The sequence below is a fragment of the Schistocerca nitens genome, chromosome 5 (assembly GCF_023898315.1).
Source record: "Schistocerca nitens isolate TAMUIC-IGC-003100 chromosome 5, iqSchNite1.1, whole genome shotgun sequence".
NCBI classification, from domain to species: domain Eukaryota; kingdom Metazoa; phylum Arthropoda; class Insecta; order Orthoptera; family Acrididae; genus Schistocerca; species Schistocerca nitens.
The window spans coordinates 256,275,496-256,291,280 of record NC_064618.1 but is presented as its reverse complement, the minus strand read 5'-3'; the positions used below and the strand labels follow the sequence as shown (position 1 = coordinate 256,291,280).

General features: G+C 41.5%; 1 protein-coding gene across 1 annotated transcript in view; it reads left to right on the top strand.

The window, feature by feature from the left end:
• Positions 1 to 12,743, top strand: part of LOC126259704 (alpha-tocopherol transfer protein-like) — a 122,738-nt gene extending 109,995 nt beyond the window's left edge. The window contains exon 7 of the mRNA XM_049956676.1: positions 11,801 to 12,743. Within this exon, the coding sequence (XP_049812633.1) occupies positions 11,801 to 11,952 (152 nt within the window). The 3' untranslated portion in view covers positions 11,953 to 12,743. The remainder of the gene's footprint in view (positions 1 to 11,800) is intronic.
• The last annotated feature ends 3,042 nt before the right edge of the window (positions 12,744 to 15,785 follow it).

The window sequence follows — 15,785 nt, the reverse complement described above, 5'->3', positions numbered from 1 at the left end:
TTTTTCGTAAAGTTTAATGATCTGGGCAAGTTGATAGGTTGATTTTTTGTCACGGTTGTAATGTTCGCATTAAGTATCGTGATGGTTCCATTAGTGAAGTGCCTCTTGCTAACGCGGAACTGTGTTTATAGTTTTTCTACGTCAGAGTGGTCACTCTACCGCCGGAAGCTGACGACAATTTACTTGATGAGGTGATGCTCCGTTATGGTGATGTGAGGGCTGTACAAAGTGAACGCTGGTCCACTCATCATCCGTTGCAACATTACAGCGGAATCCATTTAGTGGAGATGATAGTCGAACATAACATTCCTTCCCGTCTACAGGTACGCGGTTACCTCATTCCTCTAACGTACAGTGGGCAAGTGGGGACATGCTTTCTCTGTAATGAAAGTGGCCACCTTAGATCTAATTGCATGCGGTGGGTATTTGTACTGAAGTCCTCCTTTGAACAACGTGGGAAACAGACGTTAGCTGATGTCATTTTTACTACCCACGACCGAGCGAGGTGGCGCAGTGGTTAGCACACTGGACTCGCATTCGGGAGGACGACGGTTCAATCCCGTCTCCAGCCATCCTGATTTAGGTTTTCCGTGATTTCCCTAAATCGTTTCAGGCAAATGCCGGGATGGCTCCTTTGACAGGGCACGGCCGATTTCCTTCCCAATCCTTCCCTAACCCGAGCTTGCGCTCCGTCTCTAATGACCTCGTTGTCGACGGGACGTTAAATACTAACGACCACCACCACCACCACCACCACCACCACCACCACCACCACCACTACCCACGAAGTTGGGGCCAGGTGTTCCTCGGGTGCAGTGGTACACCAGAACAGCTTAACGGTCCTGAGTTTCTGCCTTCACCCTTGCAGCACTGTTCTGAAATTGTTGTTGCCAAGCCTACAGTGTATGCAGTGCTACATAAGAGTTGTAGTACGCAGGATGGTGAAGATTCTGATGCGTCTACTCCATACCCATATCTTCCTGAAGTGACTTTGTTGTTTGATGTATCCTGTAGGGCTGAGTTCTGCATTCCTCATGGTGTCGATAGCGCGAAAACAACTGCTCAGGTTGCAAGTGTTTCTCATAGTATTGCTCCCGCGGTTGAGGTACTTCCTCTGAAACTACCCATGGGTGGGGCCTTCCAATTTTCCAGTGATTCAGCTGCAGCAAATTGAGACGCCTCTAAAATTACCTGTTTCATGGATGTCACTCGTTCAGTTGTCGTTGAAAAGCTCAATTTTTGTTACTCCAGTGGAGTGAACGAAGATGTTGTGATGCCTGACACCTCTCTTGCGTGTCGATCTGGATTGCTAGGAGTGGATTCCTGCAGCTCTTTATCACCTTCTTTGGTTAATGTTAAAGACCCGCCTACATCCTCGACTGCCAACGCTGTATTGTCTCTTAGTCGCCGTAAGCAAAGCATCTAATCTGAGCGCACGTTTGTTCGTAAAAAGGAGAAACACAAATATATCAGAGGCAGGGTGCAAGCCCTCACCCCCCCTCCCCCCACCCCCCTTCCCCCCACCCCCCTTCCCCCCTCACCCCCTCCCCCCCTCACCCCCTCCCCCTGCCACTGGATCTTGACACACACTGATTTATGTAATTCAGTTGGTCAGCGCCTCGAATTTCGTTTCTTGTTGAAGTATGTAGGCATACACGTTTCTTTCTTTGAATGTTAATCGGCTGGAATCGGACCTGCGGCTCGCTTCGTTGCGTCGGTTTACCTAAATGAAGTTCAATCTACTCGCTTTTTCTCATCCTGGATTTTGCACTGTGATTTTTGTTGCTCCCGAATGTTCCACTGGGACTGCCTTGTTCTTTACAGACTGCATTCCCATTGAAGGGATAGAAGTTCTTCGTGATAGAGGAATAGGATGTACTTTCCTTCATCTGACCTTGATTCTCCTTTACTCACCGACCGGTACGGGACACACTTTGGACCGCTGCCGATTTTGTAAGGAAGAAGTGGTTTATTTGTTACGGAAAAGTTTGCAGAATATTTTGATAGGGATGACTTTAACTAAGTGTTTTGTTCTGAAGATAGGTCGCACAATTTCAATTTTCGTCTAGAACTGCGAGATTTAGTTGTTGCTTGAAACTGCAAGAGGTTTGAGTCTGTAAATATCCCATTTTAGTCAAATTTACCTATTTTACCGCTACTTCTAGCACTGGGCTTGACAGATTGGTTTTATGTGATAGGATGCGTAATAGGATTTTGGCTGTCGATGTCATTCCCGCCAGTGTCATGGACTCCAGTGCAGTGACTGTTACCTTAAATCACTCACGACAGTCGGTGAAATTATTTAGATCGCCTTGGATGCTGATTGTAGCACACTTGGAGGATTCCTCTCTCGATGAGGTGATCCTGGATGGGCGAGACTGCAGTCTCCCCTCAGCTGCAAGATTCGCCTCTATTTTGGAACGGTGGGTTCAACTGTCAAATTCGAGGCTGAGATAAACATTGATACGATCCTGCGCTGATAGAGCGCGGGACTCTCGGAGGCCACAAGAATTTTAATTCTCTCCCTCTCCCTCTCTCTAACGTGACTTACATGAAAGTGCTCATTTGGTTCCGCTACGGATTGCAGAAGTCAGGCTTGTAAGGATGGTTACGATAGAAGCAGTGTCAAATGCAACGGTTAAGGACGTGATCCAAATCACGTCAGTAGTAGCAGATGAATTGAATTGTTTCTATCATGTGATTCGACATCAGTCTCACCATCAACGTGTGTATATCACGTCTCTTAAGACAGAATGGAAATGCTGTGACGGCATAGAAGGAATCCATCCAGGTTATTTGTTCAGACACTGGATAGCAAAATTAAATCTGCTCATAACGCTGCGTTTTTAGAAGCTTTTCAGTGTGACGATATCTGAGACCTTATTATCAGATCGCCTTCTCGTAAGTCGCCGTATTGAACGGTCTGCCTAAGGAGTTTTATTTTGCGTTTCTGGCCTTTGTTGGGTATTACTTTTACGAAGTTTTGAGGGAAGGGATTGTGCCCTATTCGTTTAAAGTTGTGCAAGACTGCGTTAATTCCTAAATATTCTTGTCAAGCAGCAAATGATACATTTCATTCCGTTATCTTATTAAATTTTGCTGGGGAAAGTTGTTGCTGATCAGAGCTGTGTTCCCGGGCATACTATTTCGACCGCGGTAGCTGAAAGCCGTGACGTCATTTCGGTAGCCGATTTTACGTCTTTTCCTTGAACTCTAGCATTTTTGGATTTTGACAAGCCGTTCGACCGGGTCAGCCATCGCTTCCTGTTGCAAGTGTGGAAGCCATTGGTACCTACCTGACGCGCGTGCAGTCTTGTATAATTTGTATACGGGTTCCCAAACCTCGGTGGCTTTCAGTGGCCAGCTGACACTCCAGATTACCAGTCGTAATGGTTTTCCTCAGTAAAGTCCGTTTTCAATGTCATTATTTGTTCTGTCACTTGATATACTCCTTCGAAGAGTCCTCGTCCAGTTACTAGGATGGACACACTAGGGCGGGACGATATCAATACATGCATACGCGGACGATATCTGGTGTTCCACCGTTCTCTACGTTAGATATCGTGTCCCTTGTATCTGGTGCCCGCATCGACGAGGGAAGATGCCGAATTACTAAATTGCGGGGTTTTGATAATGTTGACATTTCGTGGGAGGCAGTGGTCGATAGACATAACTCTTTGGATGTCGTAATTGACCGCTCTCCACTCCAAATGGCTATCCTTAACTGGAAGCCAGTTACGAAGAAGACATAGGGAGCAATCCTACTAAATGAAAGACATTTCCAGAACCTTCTTCAGAAAGTTCGCATTCGGGATACCTACGTCCTGTGCAAAGCATATTACATCGCTCAGATATTTCCCCACCCTGCGGTGATGGCCAGGATACTAAAACAGCTGCCTAGTCGTTTTTATGGAAATTTCCCATTTTTCGATTATGATATGAGGTGGTTGGGCATGCGCATTCTGTCGGGGGTTTGAGATTTCGCGATATTTAAATGAAAGTGTGGTGTTATTTGTTCGGCTCACCGTGCTGACTATCTGTTACGCAATACACACATTTACGTCTCGGCTGTTTTTCTGTCAGCAGCCGGACAGTCTGGATCCGCCTGTCGATGATGGTCGAGTGAATTTCCAGTTAAAACATGTCTGTGAATTTGCATTGTTGTCAGTAATTTGGAAGCTGATATTTTACAGATGCAGCATCTCGTTACAATTTTTGGTTAATGCTGGGAAAGGGATCGACTGTACGGCACTGGTTGAACTGGCATTTCCGCTGAACTTCTTGGAGGACGGTGTGGTTTCATCCTAGCCTTCCTGTTCAACCAGTGGCGTTCGCGTCCTCGTGGTGGTAAACAATCTGTTACCCACAAATGAAAGCTTGTTTCGTACTGGACTTAGTGACACGGATCAGCTAAAGCAAAGATTTACCTGTTACCAAGGAGCAGACTGGCACTGGCTTAAAAACAATCAGCCTTTCTATTTCGATCCGTTGATATTGTCTTTTCAGCTGATATCCTACTGCGTCTAGGCTTCTCCTTCTTTCTGAGGAGAAAGTCTAATACCATTGCATAGTTGTTAGGCCACTATGTTCATTACATTGTAGATGGAGGGGCTGAAAGGGAGCCACACGTCTTCCATCAACATGTGGCCACTGCATATTCGAGGGTTTGCACCTGCCATGGTATCGCGACAAATTCGCCGAAATGTTCAACCTTGTTCAAAATGGCTTGGAGCACTATGGGACTTAACTTCTGAGGTCATCAGTCCCCTAGAACTTAGAACTACTTAAACCTAACTAACCTAAGGACATCACACATATCCATGCCAGAGGCAGGATTCGAACCTGCGACCGTAGTGGTCGCGAGGTTCCAGCCTGTAGCGCTTAGAACCGCTCGGCCATCCCGGCCGGCTGAACCTTGTATTTCGCCTTCAAAGTATCGGTCGAATTAACCGGCCCTTTTATGTATTCTCATTATGGCTCGTTTTCGGGCATATTGTTACACAGTTATTCGTTTTGTGGCCCTGGTAGTCTTTCCTCGCTAATAAAAGCAACTGGTGCAGGCAACTAATGGAAATGAAACACCCTTTTTTGTTTTTAAGTGACAGAAGCCATGCAGCTTAAACTCCAATTTTGTTTCATTCTTTAAAAAAAGAGTAGCGTCTTTGATTAGAAATCAAAACGTTTTCTGTTCCGGGCTCGAACCAAACCACTGATGATGGTTTGAATAAACTGTATCAGCAATGGCGGCTGAAGATTTTCGGAACAAGAAATCACCCTCACTCTGTCTACCGCACTGTCAAACAAGACGGAGGAGCGGACAGAGGTTCAGGGCACCCTCTTGCCCTAGGAGTGGGAAACTGCTCCTAAAAGGCGGAAGAATCAGCAGAGATCAACGGCATGAGGATGCAGAAGGCCACGGAAATCACTGCATGAAAGACATATAACGTGTATCTATAAGACATGTGGCATATAACTGGGAAAAGTGTCATCATGATCTTTCCATTGGCAAAAGGTTACCGACTGGTCCCCCAGTCGAATCTCTGTGGGCGGTCTGTCAAAGGGGGAGGCAACTTTGAGAAAATGTCTGAAAGACTAACGAAAGGATAATGTTCTAAGAGTCGGAGTATGGTATGTCGGAAGACTGAACGTGGTAGGAAAGCTAGAAAATCTGAGAAGAGAAATGATTCAGCTCAATCTAGATATAGTGAGGATCAGCGAGGTAAAATGAAAGACCCGACACAGTAGCTGAGAGCGCTAACGCGCTGCTTCCTGGACTCGGGTAGGCGCGCCGGCCCCAGATCGCATCCGCCCGGTGGATTAACGACGAGGGCCGGTGTGCCGGCCAGCCTCGATGTGGTTTTTAGGCGGTTTTCCACATCCCCCTAGGTGAATATCGGACTGATCCCCATGTTCCCCCTCAGTTACACGAGTCGCCGACATCTGCAACACGTTCGCACTATTTCACGATTTACACTAGATGCAGACAGTTGGGGTACACTGATTCCATCCTGGGGGGTTAGGGTGGCGGCAGGAAGGGCATCCGGCCACCGCTACAAACTAACCTGGCCAAAACCGTTGTAAACACGCCAACCCTGCGACCACTGCGGGAATAAGGTGTAAGCGAAACAAGGAGAAGTAGTAAGGTAAAATGAAAAGACAAGGATTTATAGTCAGACGAGTATAGGGTAATACCAACAGTGGCAGAAAATGGTATAACAAGAGTATGACTCGTAATAAATAGAAAGGTACTTGAGTGGGTTACTACGAAAGTTCATTGATACGGTTGTTCCCATCAGAATTGGCAGCAAACGAACACCCACAACCATACTTCGGGTACACATCTTGAAGTCACAAGCAGAAAATTGAGAGACATAGAAAGTATATGAGGATATTGAGCGGGTAATTCAGTACGTAAATGAGGATGAAAATCTAACGGTAACGGGGGGGGGGGGGAGGTGCTGAAATGCATTTGTTACGAGAAAAAGAATAGGTTACTGGAGAATATGAGCTTGGTACTGAGACAGGAGAAAGACTAATTGAGTTCTGCAATAAATTTCAGTCTGTTACAGCGAATATTCTGATCAGGAAGAACAAGAGGGGGTGATATACTTCCAAAAGGCCAAGAGATACAGGAAGATCTCAGTTAGATTACATCTTGGTCAAGCAGAGATTCCGGTATCAGATATTGGATTGTAAGGCGTACCCAGGGGCAGATATAGACTCATATTACAATTTAGTAGCGATGAACAACATGCTGAAGTTTAAGAGACTAATCAGGAAGAATAAATGCGATATGAAGAGGAATACGGTAGTAGCTTCAAGTTCCCTAAGGCTATAGATACTGCGATAAGGAATAGTGAAACACTGACTACAGGAAAACTGGAACAGGACAGAATCGAAGTTTTTGAGATGTGGTGCTAGAGACGAATGTTGAAAATTAGATGGACTGATAAGATAAGTAATGAGGAGGTTCTGCGTAGAATAAGAGAGGAAAGGAATATATTGAAAACGCTGACAAGAAGAAGGGACAGGATGATGGAACGTCTTTTAACACAGGGAATAAGTTCCGTAGTACTTGAGGGAGCTGTAGAGGGTATAAACTATAGAGATAGACATCCGGAAAATAATTGAAGACGTAGGTTTCCAGTGCTACTCAACGACGAAAACATTTCCACAGAATAATTTGTGAGGGCTGCATCGAACGAGCTAGAAGACTGACTTCGGGACAGTGCAGGCGCTGTAGTATCGCATTTATCCACGGACACCGGCCAAGCGGTTTTCAATTAAAATGGATCCTCTGTGCGGGGATATTCATAATGGATGTAAAAGTACTGATTGCACACACTTAGTTGACGACATATGGAATTCTCGGTTTTGCCGTGACTAGTGTTCGGATAGCCTAATGTTAAGGCGACCGTTTGTGATAAGTGGGAAATCTGGGTTCGGGCCCCGGTCCAACATATATTTCTATTGTCGTCAGTCCATTGTACAGCTGATGGTAGTGCAAATTCTCAAATGGGAATACATTTCATTCACTGGTCTCAGTATTGACCTTGTGTACAACTTTTTGGACAATTCTGTGGTAGAGGTTGCAATCTCAGTGTAATACTGCGGTACTATACTGCTCATTTATAATCTCCTGGCTTATATACAATGTTTATTAAGTGAATAGTTATGCTGGAAACTGCGGAACACTATTTTCGTACGTCAGATACAGTATTCGTGACAACAGCAATATACTTCTAATATCTGCGTCCATTGGAAGGTGCTCTTTATTAATGCGTTTGCAATCCTCTACGTTAGCTGCGTATAAATTGTGTTTCCACATATCATCTTCAGCTGCTATTGCTTCTTTTTCGAATGGTATAACTCGGACGGCCGCTGTTGAAGAAAAGAAAATAATAAAAAAAACCACACACGCGCACACCTCTGTCATTCACAATAAAATGGCACGCAGAATAACGCTTGCTCAAGGACAGATTAGGTAAATGCTAGAATAATGGAATAGTGTTAGCTAGAGTGATGGGTCGTAGAACATATGACTGGGTGTACATGCCGGCGGTGAAATGCAAATGCTTGGAAAATCGCAACATGAGGTGATACCTTTTGCTATCATACAAAATCTAAGGACAAGCATTGATATCCCGTATCTGGAATTCAGATGTTACAATGTGAGACCTGCCACCCCACCTGCTGCGTTTGACGCCCTTCCTTGTAGGAAATTCCTGATATGACTACGAAAGCGAGTTCCAGAATTTTTTGTTCATTAATTGAATTTCGTAACTGCTTTCTATACTGATGATTCAGAAAGTAAAGAAAATTTTAATGAATTGAACATCACTTCATTCCTGGGATGTGCTCTTCAAAACAAAACAAAAATGGCTCTGAGCACTATGGGACTTAACTTCTGAGGTCATCAGTCCCCCAGAACTTAGAACTACTTAAACCTAACTAACCTAAGGACATCATACACAGCCATGCCTGAGGCAGGATTCGAACCTGCGACCGTAGCGGTCGTGCGTTTCCAGAGTGGAGCTCCTAGAACCGCTCGGCCACACCGGCCGGCTGCTCTTCAAAACAGACCGTACATTTAAGCAAGAGTGTGAAACTCTATTGTGTTTTCTAAATCACTTATCAGTATATAGGACATTCCATATTTGTAATAAATGCCTAACGGCTGTATACGGATGGATTACTCTGATCATAACCCAGGTTCAGTTCCCAGTACTTCAAGAGATTTTTCCCTGCTGGGAGGATTGGAACCAGGTGCACTCAGCCACCTTATGCCAATTGAGAAGTAAATTTGAGTGACAAAATCTGGTTGTCTCACAACGGCCGGGAGTGCAGTGTGCTGAAATGTCCCTTAAAACCACATTCGAATGCTGAACACTACCAGAGGATGAAATGGCGGTCGGTTTGTGCTGAATGGGCGAGTAGGACCACCAGACATAGCTTCATCTTATTTATGCACGCTGTCGTTCTATCCATATAATATGCTTCGTTCTTTCATAATACTTTCAAGCTCTTTACGGGATATTACTTGAAATGAAAATATGCAGCATAATTTTCTTCTCTGTTAAATCGTATTTTTACAGATTACGGCTGTGGGTACTTCGTATTACACTGACGGCGTCAGCGCCGATTTCATTGTACCCAGTTACAATCAGCTTTTCTTTTATCTATAGCTTCGGACAAAAGGTTCTTGATATTTCAAAAGTCATGTTTATTAGTGAAAGCTCTGTGTCTGTCGACAGTTATAGACAAGCTTAAGACACGCTCTGAAAATGGCGTACATTTTTCTTGTGCATTTTTCTTGTGCATTTTTCTTGTGCATTTTTCTTGTGCATTTGTCTTGTGCATTTGTCTTGTCCATTTGTCTTGTCCATTTGTCTTGTCCATTTGTCTTGTCCATTTGTCTTGTCCATTTGTCTTGTGCATTTGTCTTGTGCATTTGTCTTGTGCATTTGTCTTGTGCATTTGTCTTGTGCATTTGTCTTGTGCATTTGTCTTGTGCATTTGTCTTGTGCATTTGTCTTGTGCATTTGTCTTGTGCATTTGTCTTGTGCAGTTGTCTTGTGCAGTTGTCTTGTGCAGTTGTCTTGTGCAGTTGTCTTGTGCAGTTGTCTTGTGCAGTTGTCTTGTACATTTGTCTTGTGCAGTTGTCTTGTGCAGTTGTCTTGTGCAGTTGTCTTGTACATTTGTCTTGTACATTTGTCTTGTACATTTGTCTTGTACATTTGTCTTGTACATTTGTCTTGTGCAGTTGTCTTGTGCAGTTGTCTTGTGCACTGAGTTCGATCATTGAGTGTTTCAGCAGAACACAATTGCACTTTTATGATCTGTTTTATCTTACTGAAAGATGTAGTTTTCGTTCCAGCAAGTTGATTTTCGGAAATCAAATAACTCTTGTGAAAACGAGGATGAATGTTGGTCCACAGAAATGTATAAGAATCGGATTATTTTAATATTTACAGAAGGTACTCATCAAATATGAATTGAAATAGTTTCAGTTCACGAAATAAAATTGCTTGTTCTGTTATATATATATATATATATATATATATATATATATATATATATATAATGAACAGGTTCAGTTTGGACAACGTTCTCTCGAGTGATGTGTACCATCGAATCTCGTGGAAACAAATGTTCATAATGCTAGGCATAACAACTACTATCTAATAATATACATTATTCTTCTATGGAAGGATGTTATGAAATGCCAACCATAGTTTCAAAATAACGGCAGCATTCATAAATATACAACAAGAAACAAAAGTAACTTCCACAAGCCACATCGTGAACATATTCTTGCAGAGAAACGAACAAAATATGCAGCTGCAAAAATATCTGACAACCTCTCATTCTGGCACACAACAGCTTAAAAGGTACTGAAGCCGTTTCGACTTTACAACTGTTTCTATTCCCTAGTTCAATTTGCATTAGATAATACCTTTGTGTGGTCGGGCTACATTTATAACATTTAATTGTAGATAAATCTAGTTTTATAGATGAGCAGCATTTAGCCATATTTCCACAGAGAAAATGTACTTTACTTTCAAACGTACGTACACAGTTCACACGATATTGAGGTATTCCAAATGTGATCCCCAGAACACAAAAAATTAATTAAAAGTTTGAACAGAAATTTACAAATTAACACGTGATGACGACAGCCATTTCTAACATCTGTACGGGAATGAGAGCATGGATTGTACCCTAAATTTGAAAATGTAATATGAAACAAACGAAGAGAGAAACTTTGGTGGGCAAGGTAAGTGTTACAAAGCTATAGAGTTAAGGAAGTCACAAACAATAAGATAATATTTTCACTAGGAAAAAAAGGAAACACTTCTGGAACCAATCCCTTATAACCACGACTAAGTTCCCAGATATGCTCGTGATCAGATCTTGAGAGACAGCCTACATGCGTGAAAAAGTTTCGATCTTGTCTGAGGAACAAGTTTCCTTTTATAAAAGGTTGCAGGCAGCTTGATCACACGAAGCTTCCATCACAAATATTTATTAATTAATATCTTAATTTACATTTATGTTATGGACCTCCCTTAGTACAGGGTTTTACTGAAGCTACTGCCACCGCTAACAGTATTCACCCTGACACTGTAACAAAAAAATGGTTCAAATGGTTCTGAGCACTATGGGACTCAACTGCTGAGGTCATTAGTCCCCTAGAACTTAGAACTAGTTAAACCTAACTAACCTAAGGACATCACAAACATCCATGCCCGAGGCAGGATTCGAACCTGCAACCGGAGCGGTCTTGCGGTTCCAGACTGCAGCGCCTTTAACCGCACGGCCACTTCGGCCGGCCACCGTAACATTTTTGCATGACATCCTTTATATGTGTATTGTGAGAAGAGAGTGGTTTTATGGTGGATAATAGTTGAGAGGATAAGTTATCGCTGGAGTTCTAGCAGGAACTGCAACCTTCCTTGCCCTGACCAAATATTGACGTGGCTCTAAGGTAGCAAGAAACTCCCGAGTCTGTATTGCAGCCATCTGAAGGTCCCATCCAAACTGCGTGTACAACTTATGCTTCCCGAATGTCCGTAAAATTGGCTGAGAGACAAACCCTAATAAAATTACCCGATGTTTAAATTCTAATCAAACGACGTCGCTGGTAATCACGTTGCTGGGGCCCTAAATATACCTCCATGAACACACATGGTCTACATATATTTTGTGTGTGTGTGTGTGTGTGTGTGTGTGTGTGTGTGTGTGTGTGTTGGTTTGTCTGTTGTTGTTGAAAGCGTTCTCTTGTTTGCATGTGTTGCAGAAGCGTGGCAGTCGAAGCTGTTGTCGTACAGGGACTGGTTCCTGAAGCAGGACAGCGTGACGTCTGACGAGACAAGGCGGCCTGGCAAGGACCCATACGGCGAAGGACTCTTCGGCTGTGAAGGGTCTTTCAGAAAATTACAGCTGGACTGATATGCGCTTGGGCAGGAGGGGCCTCACGCACATTCTGGTTGCATACGCTTGCCGTTGAGTAGATACAATGAGACGGCGATGGCTTTGACTGGGAGTTGCATCCATATACGCTTCGGTTCCTGCATTTATCAAAATAAGGCACGCACCATTCCTACAGATAAAAAAGGAAACGCACAAGGATAGGGAATGTATTTATTTATATTTGTTACAGTGAATACCATTTGTTCTCATAGTGCATGATACATATTTAATCATGTAACTTATTTTCCAACAATTTATCGGCATCTGCTTCTGTTGGAAGAAATAACGTTTCTCAACAAACAGTTTTGTAAGAACGTAAGTGTAAACTTAGTCACCAATATTTGGTGAAACATTTAAAAGTGGTGATGGTGTACTACCCTTGAAAAGTTTCGAGGAGGACATCTACAATATGACCGATACAGATGTAATCCATTTGAGAGTTCAGAACTATCTACGTAACTGATAGACATGCAGTACTACGGTAGTGTAGTGAGCATGCTCGTTATTTGCGTAAAACCAATTGTTGTACTACAAAATATGAAGAAAAGTACAGTTCAAAAACTGTCAACGAGATAAAAATAAGCTCGGCAGATACAGTAAGTAAGATATAGTAAGTTACACATGAACTCACTCGACATCAGTGTTCTCACATTTTAGTACGCACCACGTAACACAATTTAGTAGAGCTGTAATAAAAACGTAAAAACTACATTAACATCAACTTGTATCACAAAATGTAACTATCTGTTAATAAATATATATATTACTAAGTTGTTTAGATTTCATTTCTTTGTACTAAAGATATGTATTACAATTTACAGCATAGCAGTCAGTGCTATAGCAAGAGTTCCGTAGTGTCAGTATCATTTAAGTGAGTTTACCAAATGAATGAATGGCATTTAAAATGATAAACACTGTAGTACATACGATAATTTTCTGTTTTTAATTGCAGATAGCTGAACATGTAATTATTCTGGCAGCACCAGTTTTTTCTTCTTACAGTTCTGTCACTTGAACACTTAAATGAGTTTATGAACCCTTCTTACAATACCTGTAACAATACACTGTCCAATTACTAATGTCTTTGAAATGAATTTGTAATCGAAGTAGTAGTCTACACCTGCTTTTGTGTCACTACATGTTATCTCCCAAACACAGCCACACCTCACAGGTAGCCAGAATATCATAATAAAATATGGAATTCCTTGGGATTAGATATCTTGTGGGGGACTCCTGGTACAAACTTTTCTAAGTTAACTGAAGTTTTTAATTTCAGCCATAATGGCTATGTTTGTGCACCATGACTGTGTGGGATAATTATTTATTTAAAGTTTCTGCTACCAGTAACTTTTTATTTTATGCTTAATCTAACATAATGCAACGCGTTTCGAACATGTACTGCTCATCTTCAGGCGTTTATACATACATATACACATATAAAGAAATGTTACTTAAAAATAAACAGTCTTAAACTAGATTAATCTAGAACTCTTTGTCCATTGTTTTTAGTGTAGCTGCTGGTGTGGCATTTGAGGGGAAGGAGGGGGTCAGTGTATGGTTAGAAATAGAAATCAGTTATGTCTTCTGCTGGTTTTCTTCCTTGTGGTTGACTATGTATATCACTGCCTGTATAGGATGCAGATAGATATGCTTCAGTTGTGTGTTACGAAAACAGTGTGAAAGGCTTTTATATGACAGTTGATCACTTACAATTTCATCATCTGATAAACTGTCAGATGAAAGACTTTCGCACTGTTTTTGTAACACAAAACTGATGCAAATCGATCTGCATCCTATACGGGCAGTGATATACATAGTTAACCACAAGGAAGAAAACCAGCAGAAGACATCACTGATTTCGATTTCTAACCATACACTGCCCCCCTTCGTCCCCCCCAAATGCCACATTAGCAGCTACAATAAATAACAATGGACAAAGATTTCTAGATTAATCTAGTTTAAGACTGTTTATTTTTAATTAACATTTCTCTATATGTATATATGTATAAATATATGTATAAACGCCTGAAGATGAACAGAACATGTTCGAAACGCGTTGCATTATGTTAGATTAAGCATAAAGTTAATTGTAGCAGAAACTTGTAATAAATAATTAACTGAAGTTTCCTAGAGATTCAAGCTTTGTTAATATAACGTGTATCCTGATGCGACTGTGACTATGCCTTCTTCACCAAATTCTCCACAATAAAGGTGTCGACTCTAACTAACGTAGTAAGTATAAAAATAAATAAAAGCGTGACTAAATTTAACAGTAGGATCTTGGTATCATTCTCATACACGTGTCCATACAATGACTTCTACACAAAAGGATTACTATTAAAAATATCCAGTTCACTTCTGAGACACATTCCCCCAACTTCTACCTTACATTGTACAATGTGACAGTCATTACACTGGTGGCTTAGTGAATTAAAAACCAGGCTACATAACAGATATGTTCGGATTTCCAGCCCCAACGATTCGATGTCCATATCAGACTGAAAGTTCAGAGGATGGAGGAATTAAAGTGCACAGCACCTCCAAAAGGACCATATGTAGTAAAGAAGGTAATGTTGAAATCAACTTTCAGGTTGAGAAAAGCTTTAATATTGGCGATATTGCACCTCCCATCAAAATCTGTTGTACAAGAAATTCTAAACATGTCATTCAAGAGCTCCACAATCACTAATGGCTCACCCTGAGGCAAAATTATGCGTGAACTGAATAATAACCAATAAAAATTAATTGTTGATGACTTGGTTGGCATGGGACTGAATGAAAGAAGTGATGGGGAAATGTTTCCATTGTTTCCTAATGGAATGTATAAGCATTTTCAGCTTTCGCAAACGATATGGCGATGGTTAACCAAAACAGTGCAGGAAGCTGTACTTGCTAATTCAACCAGTACACTCGGGGGACATAATTCTGATAGGAAAGAAATTACTTATGTGGTTCCCCAAGGCTCAGTCTTCGGCCCACTATATGTAAACGATCTTCCATCTAATGAACAAGGACAATTAGTTCTTTCCGCAGATGACGCTAGTAATGAAATCAATCCAAGCATACGTACAGAAACAAGAGAAATCATGAACAATGTTCTTAAAAGTATAATTGACTGGTTTTCTGCAAATGATCTAACTCTAAATTTTAAAAAGACACAATGTACCAAGTTCTGCACATCTAGGGATACTACACTGATAAGAGTAAACCATGGTGAGGAAATAATAAATAGAAGGGGTGAGAATTTTAACTGGAGAAAGCACATTTTGAAACTCCTAAAAAATGTAGTTAAACCTCATTTGCATTTAGCATCATTGCAAATTCTGGGGAGAGATAAATCATTAAGTTGGTATGTTTTGCATATTTTCAATCGATGTCATATGTAATAATGTTCTGGGGTAACTCTTCTTTAAGAAAGGAAGTCCTCATTTCTTAAAAACATGCTGTGGGTATAATGTGTGCTGCTCACCCATTATCATTTCACAGACATATGATAGAGTTGGGCATTCTTACTATTCCCTCAAGGAGTTTGTTGTAAATAATCCAGTACACTTCAAAACGAACAATGATGAACAAAATCACAATACCAAAAGGAAAAATGGCATTAATTACACTCTGTTAAGGCTACTTTTAGCAAAAAAAGGGGTGCACAATGCTACAACAATTTTTCGATAACTTACCTAGTGACATAAAATTCTGAAAGACACCAATAGATAATTTGAAACCAAACTGAAAAATTTCGTCCTGTCACCTGTCTGTCGTAGAAAAATTTCTGTTACTGCAATGTGTAAGAGGTGATAGGCATGAATTAA